General features: G+C 28.2%; 3 protein-coding genes across 5 annotated transcripts in view; 2 read left to right on the top strand and 1 right to left on the bottom strand.

Moving 5' to 3' along the window:
• Window positions 1-6,806, top strand: part of LOC123259340 (putative uncharacterized protein DDB_G0292292) — a 31,266-nt gene extending 24,460 nt beyond the window's left edge. For 2 of the 3 annotated variants that reach the window (XM_044719761.1, XM_044719762.1), the window contains exons 2-3: window positions 3,076-3,848; window positions 3,909-6,806. In XM_044719761.1, coding sequence (XP_044575696.1) covers window positions 3,158-3,848; window positions 3,909-5,911 — 2,694 coding nt within the window. In that variant the 5' untranslated portion in view covers window positions 3,076-3,157 and the 3' untranslated portion in view covers window positions 5,912-6,806. Of the gene's footprint in view, window positions 1-895; window positions 1,111-3,075; window positions 3,849-3,908 lie in introns of those variants that run through there. The other variant, XM_044719763.1, reaches the window with a different exon arrangement.
• Window positions 6,807-7,608: 802 nt separating this feature from the next.
• Window positions 7,609-9,145, bottom strand: LOC123259360 (rRNA methyltransferase 2, mitochondrial). The gene is made up of 3 exons (XM_044719807.1): window positions 8,840-9,145; window positions 8,651-8,736; window positions 7,609-8,441 (listed from the first exon to the last, which is right to left on the bottom strand). The coding sequence occupies exon 3, from the start codon at window positions 8,429-8,431 to the stop codon at window positions 7,697-7,699; it is 735 nt and encodes a 244-aa protein (XP_044575742.1). The 5' UTR covers window positions 8,432-8,441; window positions 8,651-8,736; window positions 8,840-9,145; the 3' UTR covers window positions 7,609-7,696.
• Window positions 9,146-9,297: 152 nt separating this feature from the next.
• On the top strand, window positions 9,298-12,183 carry LOC123259352 (WD repeat domain phosphoinositide-interacting protein 3). The gene is made up of 6 exons (XM_044719795.1): window positions 9,298-10,008; window positions 10,101-10,280; window positions 10,363-10,620; window positions 10,952-11,153; window positions 11,316-11,536; window positions 11,637-12,183. Exons 1-6 carry the CDS (start codon window positions 9,942-9,944, stop codon window positions 11,741-11,743), a joined length of 1,035 nt encoding a protein of 344 aa, XP_044575730.1. The 5' UTR covers window positions 9,298-9,941; the 3' UTR covers window positions 11,744-12,183.
• Window positions 12,184-17,447: the final 5,264 nt, after the last annotated feature.

Below are 17,447 nucleotides of genomic sequence, written 5' to 3'. Positions count from 1 at the left end.
ACCGAAAAAACACTTAAATTAAACCATCTTTTACTTTCTTAAATCATTTCATGTTGCTATTTTGAAAAAAAAAAACGTTTTGAAAAAAATTTTACGTGGACGTCTGGATGTCACCCCATTTTGGATGTACCAACGATTACTCCCGAACAAAATGATATTTCAAGACCGGACCTTTTTCATTAGTTTAAGAATTCGATAAACTGGGTCCGTATTTCATATCAGTGGCCTAGCTGACGTATTTTTTTTTTAATTCAATTTTTATTAAAATTCACTACGATACAACCGTACAAAGCCAAACGAACTTTTCTTGTTTGTCACGTGAGAACTATGGCGCCACTTGATCAAGCTAGATTTTTATAGACTGCGTGCGCATATGACAAGAAAAAAAGGCGCTGATATTTAAAAAAAATAAAAAATACTTTGTAAGAAATTGCTTAGTTATAATTTTTTTTTTTTTAATGAATTACACAATTAATTTTTTTCTTAAAAAATGAATGAACGTTATGGGGCATGCACTTTTGGATTTTCCAAACTTTTTTTTTATTATTTTTGAAAAAAAAAATATAGTTTTTAATATTTTTAAAGTTAAAAATTAATTAAACTCAATTATAAGCATTAGCTTTGTAGATAATTAATTTTTTGACTAATGTTGACGTGTACGATAAAGTGTACTAAAATATAATCTTATATAAAATTTATAAACAAATTATATAAATTTATAAAGGTTATTAGAAGTGTAGATAAAATTTTTGAGCACATAAATACATGGTCTAACCTTAAATATTATCAGTGTGATTATTATAATAGTAAGCAAAGATAAGACAAACGTTTAACTTGAATTTGATTTTTTATTTTACATTTTTTACTTTTCTACCTATTTATAATTTACAGAAAATTTATAAAATACGATGAATTTCATATCGTTAATTTCTATAACAGTTCTAATGACATTATTAATGGTTATTAACTGTATAAATGGTGCTCCAATGTTTATGGTACCGGCTAACGACCCGAACGATAATAACGAACTTAAAACACATCGACTAGTAAGTGAAAACTACAACAATGCAAAGGATTGCGATGGGAACGTTTTAAGTGACAGTTACAAGTGTACGTTTTAAATAAAAAATGAATTAGCAATTTTTGTAATTTTAAATTGTACCAAAAAATTTGTAAACCTATTTGGTTGTTGGCTTATAAATATTTATTGATTATTGAAATATGTAATTTAACTTTGTAAAATATTCGAAGTGAAAAAAAATACAATGAAAAAATTTGAAATTCTAAACACGTTTATCGGTAATAAATTTTCTTTTTTCCTACGCACTTTCAACGAACCTTTTAAGGAAAAAATATATATTTTCTAAAGTAAGAGGGGTGAGAACAATATCTAAGCCGTTACTTAAAATATGGACACTATTGCTTTATTGTATTTTTAGAGTAAAGTTTAAAAAAAAAAAAAATAAGATTAAAATGCATTAGTAACTGAAAATTTCAATTAGTCACCACTGATAAGTAATTTATAACTCTTATCAAACAGTGAAAGTTAAAAAAATTATCAGAACTGTAGAAGTGAGTCAATGTTTTAGATTTTCTAAGCTACCCGTGAAATTTTTATCGCAAGTTACTTACGAATATGAGCTATATGTTAGAATTTAATGTTTTTAATAATAACGCAATGCATAATTCATATTTATGTAAGAAATGAGGAAATACTTTTTTATCGCTAATCGCAAAAACTGGATTAATTATTATTGAACTTTTGTGTATTATATTTATTAGAGTTGAATTTATACTACTTGCAACAGATATATATTTTGAGTCGTGTTATTATAAATATGTATAAGGGCATTTCAAGTTGAATCAGCTATTATTTTTAGAAATCCTTTTTGATTATTTTTTTCAAATTTCGTTAAATTTTTCTTGTATAAGATTTTATAAAACAAAACCGAATAAATTTTTGCTTTCCTCTCATGTTTCTCTTGATAATCTTTTTTTAAAAAAATAATTTAAATTCCAATTATTAACTTACTGATTGTATTCAATTTAATGTAAAACATTTTTTGATTTTATTGAAAATATTTAAAAAAATTTTAATTATTTCCAAGATTTTCGAAATCAATCTGATCGTAAAAATTTTCTTTTATAGTACGTTCTGACTTAATTTCATCATTAAACTATTTTTTCAATTATTTCATTTAGTAATCCTTGACATTTTGTAATGCTCTGACATTTGATTTGCATTATTTTCATAATTTTTTTTAGTTTATTTGAATATGGAAAAAGAAGGAAGAAATTATCTGTAATTCAAGCATAAAACTAGCAGAAAGTGAACCATTAAAGTTTCACTTTATTTAATATTAAAGTAACAAAAATTATTCATATTCTTTACCACTCAAATAATTTATGATCACTCAACTCGGAGAATAACAGTTCTCTAGGATATAAATTTTCTATTTCTTGTTATTGATCGTTTTTTCCCCACTTTTCTCTCAAATATAAGTTAAGAGCTCCACAATCTAAAACTATAAATAAATATATTTTCTAAAATGTATGTTAGCTAATTTTCTTCTGAAGTAACCACAAGTCATATCAGAAATATGATAAATCTTTGCAGATTGCAAACTCACAAAAAAAATTGATTTTTATTTTAAGTAATGTTTTAAAAATTATAATTCATACTATTCGTGCTATAAAATTGACTTTAATTTTAATAAATATTACATATTTTATCTAGCATTCCTTAAATGAGTAAACTTATTATAGTTTCTAAGAATAATAACACCTGTGTCGAACAATCACCATCAAGAACATAGATTAACGTTTATGTATATATTAAAGCCTTACTGATAAGCTTATTTTACTATTTGACTTTAATCTTGATTTTTCTGATAATTTACGTATATCACACACACAATTTATAGATACGTCATAAATCATGAATATAATAAATGACTATTTAATAATAGTTGATCATTTCACCCGATAAAAACTTTGTTTTATTACGAAATATAATTTTTTTATATTTACATTATCAGTATTACTGATGGCACATTGTTCTGTTTTATGTTACAGAAATAACTTCAATGTCACAGCCTAGCAATCAAAATATTATCACAAGTTAAAAAACCATCAACCGTGGAATAATTCCGTCAAAATGTTATCATCCAGAAAACAACATAATAATAATTTTAATAAATTAATTATCCTGTTATTTATAAGTATTTTGAGTACCAATGTTATATCAGCACCTTCAAGTGAACTCAAAAATTCGCCACCATTACCACCACCAGCAGGACCACCATCCTCAAAAAGAATTAGCATTTTAGAGGACCCCCAACATCCAAGTGCATTAGCCTGGAGCGTATTGTTACTAGCAGATAGCTCTGTGTTGGATTCCCCAAGTCCACCACGGCGTATAACTCCAAAGAGCATATTCATAGCACCACCATTGCAAACCTGTCCTGAAGGTTATCAACCAGACAGTATGAATCGTTGTGTAAAGGATGTCAATATTAATCAAGAAGCGTATTTTGATTTTCTTCTTCAACGGTTGAATGCAATGTACGGTAATCTAGGAAATCCTCAGCATTCTAATCCACCTTCCTCTTCTTCTTCATCTCCTTCGTCAAATGGTTCTTTAGGACCTTTTCAATTAAACATTCCTATTGTCATAAATTCTGACAAAGAGTCACCAAACCCAGATAGTGTTTCTGAAAAACCTTCTGTATCTGTATCAGATGATAAACGTCCAGAAAATGAAACAAAAAAACAGGAAACAATAATAACAGTTTATGAAATTGAAGAATCCAACAACAATAACAACAACAACAACAACAAAAATGATGATAATAATAATAATAATAATAATAATAATAATAATAATAATAATAATAATAATAATAATAATAATAATAATAATAATAATAATAATAATGAAACAAAACCTAACGATGATAAATCATTAGAAAATGAACAATTAATTCCTGTTGTAGAAATTATCGAAACGAATCCAAATGGCTCTGAAATAGTAGATTATACAATTCCTATTAAATTATATAATGTAACGAACAATACAGACACTAAAAATAACACAGTTACTTCAAATAAAGAAAACTCATTAAATGAATCATCAGTATCAACTCTAGTAGTTCTTTTATCTCCAACGAAATTACAACCAAATATAACGGAAGATTCAAACAAAATAAAAAACCAAAGTATTGACAAAGACATCGCTAATGTAAGAAATAGTTCCACGAATGAAGAAATAAATATAAGCCTTCCTGAATCTACAGTAACGACTACTTTAAGCCCTATTAAAATTTTTCTCAACTCATCATCATCATCAACACCGCTGTCGTCATCCTCAGTATCAATAAACACTAATACGGATTACGAAGATGCGGCTCAAGTAACTGAAAAAAATGGTGATGTTATTTACGATGATACTTACAATAATAAAGAGACCATAGATTATAACACAGATGAAGGCCTTGAAGATCATACGGAAGACTTTGAAGAATCTACGGAAAGTGATTATGAAATTCTGAAGCACAGTGAAGCTGGTATGGCTGTAACGACTTCTTCACGGTTTTATACAACATCTTCATCCATTGCACCTGATGTTCAGAATGATAAAGATAAGGATGATAGTGATAAAATATCAAGTGAAGTTCATATTAATCGTGATTTTATTCGTGAGACTACTTTAGTAGGTCTTAACTATGATAAAAATAATGGTTCAACTGAAATTGATAAAGAAATCCAATCAACAACGCCATTGGACGACGAAGACACCGAAGACAATACGGAAATAACAGAGAACACGGAAAAAGTAACAGAATTCCAAACACAAATGCCAGTTTCACTTGTTGACAAAATTTTTGATCCGTTTGAAAACATTAATCCGGTGATAACGATTGAGGAAGCTTCGCTAACCGGGTTTATTGACAGAAAGACAACGACGACAGAAACAAAAGTATTTAAGTCAACAACAGCGACATCAACAACACCGTTTATTGTTTATCCAAGTCAAACTGAAACTCCAATTTCTCAAACAGTTAATCCGCTTCCTCAAGCAGATGTCGCAGAAATAATGGCTGTATCGTCATCTAATGAGGCTGAAACTGTTTTGCCTGAACAAGAGTCACAAAATCCAATTATTGTAAAACCTATAGATAATAAAACAAGCCAAGAAGCATCCTCCTCACATAATCCTGTCACGGATCCAAAAAAAGAAGAAACGTTTTCTCAAAATAAACAAGTTTTTGATTATAATCCGGCTCCGCATATTTCCAGTTTTAGTAGCCATAAATTAGAAGATAATCCCGTGATAAAAACAATTGACAACCAGAAAATCGATTTGAATAAAAATCCAGTCAATTTTTTTCCCAATAATAATTATCAGCCTCCCTATAATCCTCCAAGAGATTACGTACGATTTCCGATGCATGACCAGCAGCCAAGTCGTCCGAATTATGTAAGATTCCCGTCAGAAGAAGCCAACAGCATTCACACGGATGATTCAAAAGAACGTTATCATAACCGCTATCCACCTCTGCAAAATAATCGACTTGCAACAGCTAAACTTGGAACTTTCAAACGCCCGGTGTGGCCGATACCGCCAACATGGCGCCTAGATCGACAGCATTCACGCGTGAAATCAACTGATGATGAAGATCAAAAACAAAATGAAAATACTCCGATGTTGATGAGATTTTGGAAACGAATGCCATTGATTTTAGATCCTAGTTTAATAAATAATTCACCTAATCTCTCGTTTTCACAGATCCCAACTCAATTTGAGCCCAATGAACGTACCGGAAGATCATATTCTTCATATCGAGGGAGTTACTATCAAGAAATGTCACCGCAAGATGTAACACAATCTTTTATACGCATTCAACGCTAAATAAAATCGATACTGCAAGGAAGAGTTCTTGACTAGATTCTCTCCTTTTTTAAAGTTTTTTTTTTCATAACGTTCTTGATGATGAAGAAGACTATCATCATGAATGAGCAATGAGGATGGAATCCCCCCGACTCTCTCCGTTATCAATACTGATAATTATCGATTTATCGATTACGAGAAGTGAGCATGGGTCTACGTGGGCTTATAAGTACCCATTATGCTGGTTCAAATACATATATTAATTATAATTATTATAATTATACAACGTTTGTCCAGCACGCACATATTTCAAGACTGATAGCACTATTACAGAGAAAAAAAATGATTAATAAAAATAAGAGTCCTGAATAAAGCGAGTTGGATAGACGGTGCTTTTTAAATTTATTTATTTACTTTAATATTTATATTCGAAATAACTATTTTTTTTGTTTCCTTCTTGTCTTGAAATTGCTCTTAACAGCATCAATAAATCATAGCAATTAATTGTAATAGCACTTAAATTGAATGTGATTTAAAATACTTGTGCTGAAAAATAAAAAAAAAGTATATACATGCAAACTTACAAAGTAACTTGATGTTTGAATAATTAATCATAATCATAAATATATATCTAAGAATAAACGTTTAAATGTGTATTAAATTTAAATAATTTGAAAAGTATATAAAAAATATGTGTGAATGACTTTGACTTTATGGCCAGTAACTGTTACTGTCTTAATTATTTGTTTATTATTATTTTTATAAATCGATCGCACCGTCTTGAAAACATTATATTAAAGCCCACTCTTTCCTGTATTTGTATCTCAGTATGTCGCCATACATATCTAATTAATAATGACTTATTATATATTATATTTAATATATATATATATAAATGTATGAATGTCAACTTGTGTAAATAATTTATTCATCCGTTGTCGTAATAAATAAATAATAAATTGTATATATCACGTATTATTAATATTAAATATTTTAAATAATTAATAAAATGATTAGTAATGAAGTATGAAATTATTAGAGTGTTAAGTAGAATTGTATTAAATCGTAATTTTGTATTATTTTAGTATTTATATTACAAATTAAAAAAATGAAATTAATAAATTATGTATGCATCAATGTATATCCGGGAAATTTGATTTAAGTGGATACTCAATTTTTTTTTTCATCCAATGAAAAAATATTAAAAGTTGTTAATTAAATATTATTTTATTTATTTATTCTATTAATTATTATCCTATATATTTATTTGTTTTCATTTTACAAAATAGCTTTTAATTTAACGTTTTATTTTTATTTAAAGTAAGAGACCCAGCGCGAGATGTCTAATCATACTCAGTTTTCTTATACTGCGTATTTAGAAAGTTGTTTGGTATAAAATTATTAGCCAAAGTAATTGATAACAAAATAAATATTTCAGAAATAAATCCTCAGTTATATTAAATTACTCAATAATATGCGTATCTATTAAAAAAAATAAAAAGTACATTATTTTCTCAAGTATTTAGTAATTAATTTTTTCGATTAATTATTTATAAAAAAAAAGAAACTTCAAGTATTTAAACAAATACATTTTTCAAGATATTCTTTTTTTATTAATTTTAACAAAGAATAAATTTTTTAGTCATCTTATTTTGTATGAGAAAATATTATTTTATTAACAAACAATTTTTATTACCATTTCAAGATATTTTTTAATAAAAATTGTTAAATTTATTATAATTTTTATTCACCAAATAGAAATCGAGTTTTGGGTTTGTTTTTCTCATATTTTATAAATATATTACGTTAACTTATTTTGAGACCTTTAAATCCCCTAGCTAGAATATATTTTTCAGTCGATTCATCTCTAGTAGCATCTGGTTTAACAATTCTTATGGACTTATAAAATCTTGCCACATCTTTCTCGAATTGCGGGGATTTACTACCGTCCCAAAGTTTAACGATAAATGTACCATCGACTTTAGACATTTCAACAGCAAATTTCATAGCAGCATAAGCTAACCCAATGATTTGGTCATGATCAATATCCCGTATTCCAGTTGCATTAGGTGCCATATCTGACAGCACAACATCAACTGGCTGTTTTAACAGTTGACGTAGTTTAGTTTGGGCTTCTTTAGTGGTAAAATCTAAGTTGCCAATTAAAGTAGCACCTTCGATATGATGTATTGGCAATCTATCGATTGCATAAACACTACCCAGAGGTGTATCTTGTAATTTACCCGCGGCATTTGTCAAGTTAGCAGCTACTTGTGTCCAGCTACCAGGTGCAGCACCACAATCAACAACACACAAACCAGGTGATAATATCTTAAAACGGTCGTTTATTTCTAATAATTTAAATGCACTACGACAACGGTAATTTTCTTGTCTTGCTTTTTCGACATATGGATCTTGAATATACTTGATTAACCATTTTTTAGAATCAGCTTTCTTACCTTTTAAATTATTTGGTACGGCTTTACACAAGACTTTACAACTTGAAAAACTTCTTGCGGTCAAAAAACTTTTAAATTCCATTTTAAATTACCTACCAATAAAAATAAAAAATTACTTTTAAATTTATTAAAGTATAATAATACACAATAAATAAAAAGGACATTAGTGACACAATAAATTTTTTTTAGCTGTTTCTAATTGATGACTTTAAGATTATTTTTTTTTTTTTTGTGTAAAAGTAACTGGAAGAATATTTTTTGTCACTAATGTCTTTTTAATTTTAATTTTATTAAGTCTTACTCCTTGTTTCATTTGTTAAAATCACTTGCACATGAAATATTTAAATTGAAAAATTTAGTACGTAATTTGACACTCCAAACTGGTATCTGCAATATAAATTAATCAGTGAGTAAAAAAAAAGTAAAAATCGATATTAAAATATGAATTGATAATTAGATCATTAGATATTGTGTACTATTTATTGCTTACTTTGCTTGTTATCGAAAGGTGTTTTTTCTAACAATTATAGGTTAGAATCGAATTTCACGCTATTCTCTCATGTACGGATTATTATAACATAAATCTACAAATTATTATATTTACAATTACGTATTGTAGATATTTAAATAATACAGATAAACTGACAGTGATTAATTTTTATTATTGAATCACTACTTATTATATTGTGTGGTAAATTTAAAAAACAACTTTTTTCATACTCAGCTAAAGTACACTATTGACATCTTTTGAAGCCGTCTAACACCAGACACTGTTCCCATTTCTGAATTGCAGTATGGTTAAAATTCAAATGTGACGCCATCTAAGCGTTTAATTTTAAACTAATTATGTTATTACCGATTGAATAAGTTGACAACAAACATATATATTAAATATTAAAAATTCATAATTGTGTATGAATTAATAATTGTAATTTTAAAAATATATTTATTTTGTCTTTAATATCTACCTTTGTCTTTAGCATATAAATATTTATCACAATTTTTGTGATTTTTTTCTCGATTAAGTTGAGCGTCTGAATGAGTGAGAAAAAAAGATAAAAATAATTTTTTACCTCCCACGTATTAGCTTTCTTGGGATATGTATAGATGTTGAGGTATACCTATATATGTAGAGCGAATCTTTACAGTAATGTAACACACCCGGAACAAAAAAGTAAAAAAATATTAAGTTGTGGGATCGGTTTACAAACAGTTAGCTGTTCCGTTTATCAGCTGATTAAGGAAAGAACATTTTCTAATACAAAACTATATAAAGTTAATATCTCGATATAAAATTATTGAAATATACTCAAATATAATTAAATAATCTTTATATATAATTATTTTATTCCCAACGTGACTTATTGTGACGTTATTTTTTTTTTTGTGTCAAGTCAGTATATATGCATAATACATCCACGACATGCGTGAAAATGGTGACAATTATAATAAGGAGAATATTAAAATTACCATGTGTTTTATCACCGGTTTAGGCGATTGACTTCAAATTACTTAATTCAATTAAGTTACAATATCAATAACAAGTATATATTAACTCTTAAATGATTTATTTACTTAAATGAAAGTGTAAAATGAACTTAAGTACAGGAAATACTTATAGCAATGGTTTGGTATATGCCGGTTTTAATCAAGATCAAGGTATTTATACTTTTTTATATTTTATTTGTTTCTCATTATTAATAAAAAGTAAAGTACTTTAATTAATAATTATGTTGTTATTCACTTTGCAGGATGTTTCGCTTGTGGGATGGAAAATGGATACCGTGTTTACAATTGTGATCCACTGAAAGAAAAAGAACGTCATGATTTTGAAGGAGATGGAGGTCTTGGATACGTCGAAATGCTTTTCAGATGTAATTATTTAGCACTAATTGGTGGTGGTGATAAGCCTGTTTATCCAACTAATAGAGGTAAGTTACATATTTCTAATGTTTAAACAATATTCAGATAATCAATATGAAATACTTTGAAATTTAACATAAATTTTGACAGTTGTCATATGGGACGATATCAAAAAACTACCAGCAATTACTTTAGAATTCAATGCACCTGTAAAAGGGGTTAAATTACGACGGGATAGAATTGTAGCTATTCTAGAGGGTGTAATAAAAGTATTTACATTCACACAAAATCCACAGCAGTTACATGTTTTTGAGACAAATCCAAATCCACGAGGACTCTGTGTACTATGTCCGAATAGTGATAATTCATTACTGGCTTTTCCGGGTCGCAAAAACGGTCACATACAAAGTAAATTAGATTTTATCAATCAATTTTTGCTATCTATGTGTAGTATGAATATCACACTGATAAAAAAAAATAACTTAATTCAAGAGAAAAAATCTTAGACGAAGACAATTATTTTAAAGAGTTTTGAATCTAACAGAAAAATTCTTAAACTAAGAAGTTTTTAGTTCAAGTACATTTTACTTGATTCAAAATTCTTCTACTTGATTTTAGATAATTAAACTCTTAAAAATAATTTTTTTAGTCTAAGACTGTTTCTGTTGAATTAAGTTAATTTTTTTATCAGTACAGTTTCATTATAAAAATTAACTACATACTTTCCTATGTGTTACAGTTATAGACTTGGCGAATACAGAAAAACAACCTTTAAATATTGAAGCACATGAAACACCATTATCATGTATCGCTTTAAATTTACAAGGTACTCGATTAGCAACAGCATCAGAGAAGGGTACATTGATCCGAGTGTTTGATACACAAACTGGCACAATGATTAATGAGTTACGACGAGGTGCTAATCATGCTAATATTTATTGGTAATTATTAATGGAAATTTTTTAATTTTTATTAAACTACTTGTAGTAATTTGTTTTTATCATTTAAAAATATAAAAATACATTATTAGAATAGCATTTTTAAATACATGAAAAATATTTATAATTTTTAATTATTTGTAAATAAATATTTGATATTTTCAGTATAAACTTTAATCATGATTCGACGTGGTTATGTGTTGCAAGTGATCATGGTACAGTCCACGTATTTGCAGTTGAAGATCAAAAACTAAACCGTCAGTCTAGCTTGGCATCAGCAACATTTTTACCAAAATATTTTAGTTCTAGTTGGAGCTTTTGTAAATTTCAAGTACCAGGTGGCCCACAATGTTTGTGCTCATTTGGTACTAATAATAGTATTATAGGTAATACGTAAATATATTTATGCTAATGATACACTAGTTTATTTTTATAACAACTTAAATGTTACAAATTATTTAAAATATTTTATTTTCTTTGTTGCAGTGATATGCGCCGACGGTAGTTATTATAAATTTATATTTAATAATAAAGGCGAGTGTACACGTGACTTTTATGCGCAGTTTCTTGAAATGACCGATGACAAGATGTGATCAAGTGATGATTTAAATTATTAAATTAAAAAATATAAATTATAATATTTAATGTTGAATAACAAAATCAACTTAATTTAAAGACAACCGAATCTTTGTTGAGTTGTGAAGGTGATCGAAGTAAGGTGATATTTGATTCCAACTTGAGTATTTAATAATTAACTAATTAATTATTAAATAATGTAAAGTGATGAATCTCTGTTAAATTTTATTTATATTTTGCCTTTGATAACAATAATAAGTATTTAATTGAGTGCTTTTGTTAATCGTAAAGTGCAATTTTTTTGCTACCAAAATCATGTTGACAATTATTTGAACTACAGTTAATGACAATTGTTGCAAAATAATATCTATTAAAACCATGGCCGTACTTCTTGTCAAAAATATAATTTGTATTAATAGTTATTGCAAATGTACTTTAAATATTTTTTAAATATTTATATGTGCATTTGAGACTGTTTTTTTAATAAATATTTAAACTGAAAATTATTGATGAATAAATTTTAAAATTCACTATAAAAAAACTTTGGCTGTTAATTATTCAATATAAATTATATATATACATATATATATATATATATTAGGGTGTGTCATTTTAGGGCGATATTTTTTTTTTTACTGATATACCAAAAAATTTGCTAGTTTAGAGAAAATAAAAAATTATGCCGCTGTGCTAAAGGGTTTAAGTCCAATAGCGGCTTAGCTCATCAAAAAATTCGATTTCCCATTTAAATAACACAGGAAATATTTTTTTTTGTTTCAAGTGGATTTTTCGTTGTTAAAAAATTTTTTTTTCAAAAAACTTTCTTATGGATTTTGTAGGAAATTAAATTATCTACAAAATTATTTCTTTGGTCAAAGACTGTAGAACCACTAGTTTCGAAGTTATAGCCCGTCGAACGATAACATTTAAAAAAATACACATTAAATTCCGTTTAATTTTCAATTTAGTACTCTTACATAAATAATTTAATTTTTGTGTACATTGTCGAGCATTTAAATTTTAAATTAAAGTATTGACTCGTTTTAATACAATAATCTAAGTCAAATTATTATTAATTAACCGTAATAATTACAAAAAATTTTATTTTTTTATTCTTCTAAAAATGGTAACATTAACGTCTACTTGTTAGCATTTGGAAATTTTTTTCTGTGCATAGCTACAACTTGCAATAAGTATTGCTTCTGCTCTTCATCAGCAGTTAAGCTTTTATTGTAGGCTTCCATCAGTTAGACGGCCCATTCCGCAGCATCATTAATAACGTGTAAATTAAAAAAATTTTTTAAGCAAGTATTGTAACTTTTGTCAGATATTTACTGATCAGGACGTAAATTTAAAAAATCGGTTGGGTGTTCCAACCTTTCAAAAATAATCAACAACACTACTGACGCAAAATCATACAGTTGTTTGTTTAAGAAGGAATTAATATTATAATTTTTTTCATTAAATCGTTCAAAGTTTCTAATTTGACTTTTTTTTTCTGAATCGATTCAATTAAATTTACTTTGATTTCTACACTAACATTATCATAAAATAATAACAAACGAATAAGTTGTTCAGAAAGATAATACTACAAGTGATTGCTGAACTTTTTCGATGCTACTTCTGAAAAATTTTTTTTTATTTTCTTACAATTCAGTAAGTCTTTCATAAATTCTAAATCCTGTCAAGGAGCTTGGATCGCTGAAGGCGCACAATACCATGCTTTTATGTATACTAAAACAATGAAAATACAAATATGGCGGAGTCCCGATGTTTCTGTCCGGCTGAGTGAAAATTGTTCTCGAAACAGATAAATTCTTAAGCAATATATTTTTAAGGAATATATTGCTTGTAATTATAACGATTAATTAACAATAATTTGACTGAGATTATTGTATTAAAACGAGTCAATATTTTAATTTAAAATTTAAATGCTCGACAATGTACAAAAAAATTAAATTATTTATGTAAGAGTAATAAATTGAAAATTAAATGGAATTTAATGTATATTTTTTTAAATGTTACCGTTCGACGGGCTATAACTTCAAAACTAGTAGTTCTACAGTCTTCGACCAAAGAGATAATTTTGTAGAGAATTTAATTTCCTACAAAAGCCATAAGAAGGTTTTTTCAAAAAAAAATTTTTTAACAACGAAAAATCCACTTGAAACAAAAAAAAAATATTTCCTGAGTTATTTAAATGGGAAATCGAATTTTTTGATGAGCTAAGCCGCTATTGGACTTAAACCCTTTAGCACAGCGGCATAATTTTTTATTTTCTATAAACTACCAAATTTTCTGGTATATCAGTAAAAAAAAAAATATCGCCTTAAAATGACACACCCTAATATATATATATATAGGAGCTGTTCTATAGATAGATTGACTCATCACGATATCTCTGGAACTATCAGACCTAGAGACTTGAAATTTGGTAGGAATATTACTTTTGCCATGTAGAGGTCAGCTAAGAACGGGATTTGCGGGGGCGTTAACAATGAAAAATTCCCATTTTTAAACTATAGCTCCTATCGACTTCAAATTTGGTAGAAATCTTCTGTAAGAGATGTAGAAATAATCTATGAAGGAATTTTACGATATCTCACCCCCACAGGGGATTGCGGGGGTGGCCATTAACAATGAAAATTTTTAATTTTGAGGCTATAGCTCCTATCGACTTAAAATTTGATAGGAATCTTTTGAAAGTGATGTAAAAATAATTTATGAACGAATTTCACTATATCTCACCCCTACAGGGGGTTGCGGGGGTGGCTGTTAACAATGAAAATTTTTAATTTTCAAGCTATAGCTCATATCGATTTAAAATTTGGTAGGAATCTTCTGTAAGTGATGTAAAAATAATTTATGAACGAATTTTACGATATTTTACTCCCACAGGAGGTTGCGAGGGTGGGTGTTAACAATAAAAATTTAAAATTTCTGAGCTGTAGCTTTTATAAGCTCCAAATTTGGTAAGGATCTTCTGTATGTGATGTGAAAATGATCTAAGAGCGGATTTTATGACAACCTACTCCCAATATGGATTGCGGAGGTGGGTGTTAACAATGAAAATTTTAAATTTCCAAGCTATAGGTCCGACATGCTCCAAATTTGGTAGCCGTCTTCTATATGTGATGTAGAAATAATTCATGAACGAATTTTACCGTATCCCACCCTAAAAAATATTGCGGGGGCGTTAACAATGAAAAATTACCGATTTCATACTATAGCTCTATAGACTCCAAATTGGGTAGGAATTTTCTGTAATAGATGTAGAAATAATATACGAACGAATTTTACGATAGCTCACCTCACAGGGGTTTGCGGGAGTGGGTGTTAACTATTAAAATTTTTTAATTTCCAAGCTACAGCTCCTATAGTCGCCAAATTTGGTAGGAGTTTTCTATTTGTGACTTAGAAATGATCTAAGAGCGGATTTTACGACGAACCACCCCTAATAAGAATCGCAGGGGTAGGGGTGTTAACAATAAAAAATCTTAATTTCGAAATATAGCCTCTGAAAACTCAAAATTTGATAGGAATATTTTATTTCTTATGTAGAGATCATCTCAAAATGAATTACAATAAAGTCTACTCCCGATACGGATTGCGGGGGTGAGTGTTAAAATCTAAAATTTTAATTTCCAAACTGTATAACTTCTACAGACTCTAAATTTGGTAGAAATCCCCGTGTATAATATCAAGTTCAACTGAGAATGGATTTTCTCGAATTCTAACTCCAAAAGGAATTGCGGGGGCATTATCAATGAGAAGTTCCCTTTTGTAATAGCTCTTATAGACTCCAAATTTGGTAATAATCTTCTATATGTGATGTAGAAATAATCTAAGCAGATTTTACGACAAACCACTTCTAATAAAGATTGCGGGGGTGGGTTAACAATAAAAAAATCTTAATTTCCAAAATATAGCTTCTAAAAGCTGTAAATTTGGTAGGAATCTTTTATTTGTCATGAGGAGATCATCTCAAAACGGATTTCATAAAATTCTACTTCCGATAGGGATTGCGGGGGTAGGTGCTAAAATTTTTATTTCCAAACTGTAACTTCTATAGACTCCAAATTTAGTAGGAATCTTCGTGGATAATGTCAAGTTCAGCTGAGAATGGATTTTCTTGAATTCTAACCCTAAAAGGGATTGCGGGGGTGTTAACAATGAAAATCTCCCATTTTCAAACAATAGTTTCTATGGACTCGAAGTTTTGTTGGAACCTTTTATTTATAACTAGCTGACCCGGTGAACTTCGTATCACCTACAATATATTTTATTACACCTTTCGAACAGCGATTAACAATCTTTAAACTCTAATCTACTTCGATAAAGAATAAATACTGGCTGCATGAAGTGCGGTTAGAATTTTGTCAAGTTATTAAATGAAACTCGCTTCTCATTATCGCCTGAAAATCAAGATCCTAAAAAATGAACACTGAATTTATGAAATTTTTTTTTGTCCATATATACAAAAGATAGACGATTAACAATTTCAGATCTGTTGGTTTCCTTAGCTGAACTTTCGGGTTTTTCAAAAATTTTATTCTTTCGAAAACATCCTTGAACTATAGCAAACAAAACAAAAAGAAAATTGTTGAAATTGGTCCAGTCATTTTTGAGTTTTAGCGAGACTAACGCACAGCTATTTATCTATATATATATTTTTGATTTTTTAATATTTTAGGATTTTTTTTCAACTTTTTATTTTTCTAAACCATCTTTGAACTATAACGTACAAAACAAAAAAAAAATTATCAAAATCGATCCAGTCGTTTTTAAGTTTTAGCGAGACTAACGCACAGCTATTCATTTTTATATACATAGATAGATGTAGAAATCATCTCTAATAGGATCTTACGAAATTCTTCCTCAGCATAGGAGTGCGAAAGTGTCAAAATAATTGTCAAAAAATTCATATTCTTCAAATATAGTTCCTACAGATATAAAATTTGATAGAATCTTAAGAGAAACAGGAAATTACAGGGATGGTCTTTAAGGTCAACCGATTTAAATATTTTATTCTTCATGTCAATCATTATTGATTTTTGGAAGATATCCACGGGAATGTTATAGTGATTGCACATTGAAAGTTACAATGAATATTAGCCAGAATAATCACATGGATAAAAGGTACAGGCCAATCCGATGGAATTTGGAATCTGTGCAAGTCAAAACAATACTCCAATTAAATTTCAAGTCTAGATATAAAAATTCGCATCATGAGTCGTGCAATACAATTCTATTCAATTTTAAATATAATTTTAAGTGCCCAGCGGAGCGGGCGGGTAACACCTAGTTATATATAAGTATTTAATAATAACTCATAAACCTCAACGTCAATACAAGGTAAATGTCTTAAATTATTTGGGATGATTAATCAAATTAATTCAATCTATTTAGTTTAGAAAATTTCTTTAAATATAATTCATGTAGGTGTTACATTTACGCAACAGCGCAGCACGACAAAAAGATAGCACCAACAGAGTCTTCGGGCTTCTAATTAGAAGAAAAAATTATTTGGTCTTTAATCTCAAAAGCATTTTTCACGTCATCTCAAATTTATAACTTATCTATGGAGAAAATGATTGCAGGTAAGTAATATTTCAAACCGTAATATTCTGGTTTCAGTAATTAGCTAATAATATCTAAGATACGAGTATTAAAATAAGATAATTATCCTCAAAATAAAGAACAAAAAACTACTCTTAAAAT

The sequence above is a fragment of the Cotesia glomerata genome, linkage group LG2 (genome assembly GCF_020080835.1).
Source record: "Cotesia glomerata isolate CgM1 linkage group LG2, MPM_Cglom_v2.3, whole genome shotgun sequence".
In the NCBI taxonomy this organism is placed as follows: Eukaryota; Metazoa; Arthropoda; class Insecta; order Hymenoptera; family Braconidae; genus Cotesia; species Cotesia glomerata.
Note: the sequence above shows the minus strand (reverse complement) of the source record. Positions and strands in the feature narration are given on the sequence as shown.

What these genes read in the sequence shown, in the direction of transcription:
- LOC123259360 (XM_044719807.1), bottom strand. Translation starts at nt 8,431, where the DNA reads ATGGAATTTAAAAGTTTTTTGACCGCAAGAAGTTTTTCAAGTTGTAAA.
- LOC123259352 (XM_044719795.1), top strand. Translation starts at nt 9,942, where the DNA reads ATGAACTTAAGTACAGGAAATACTTATAGCAATGGTTTGGTATATGCC. An exon ending in TGTTTATCCAACTAATAGAG is followed by an intron (nt 10,281 to 10,362) that starts GTAAGTTACATA and finishes AAATTTTGACAG; the next exon opens with TTGTCATATGGGACGATATC. An exon ending in CAAAAACGGTCACATACAAA is followed by an intron (nt 10,621 to 10,951) that starts GTAAATTAGATT and finishes TATGTGTTACAG; the next exon opens with TTATAGACTTGGCGAATACA.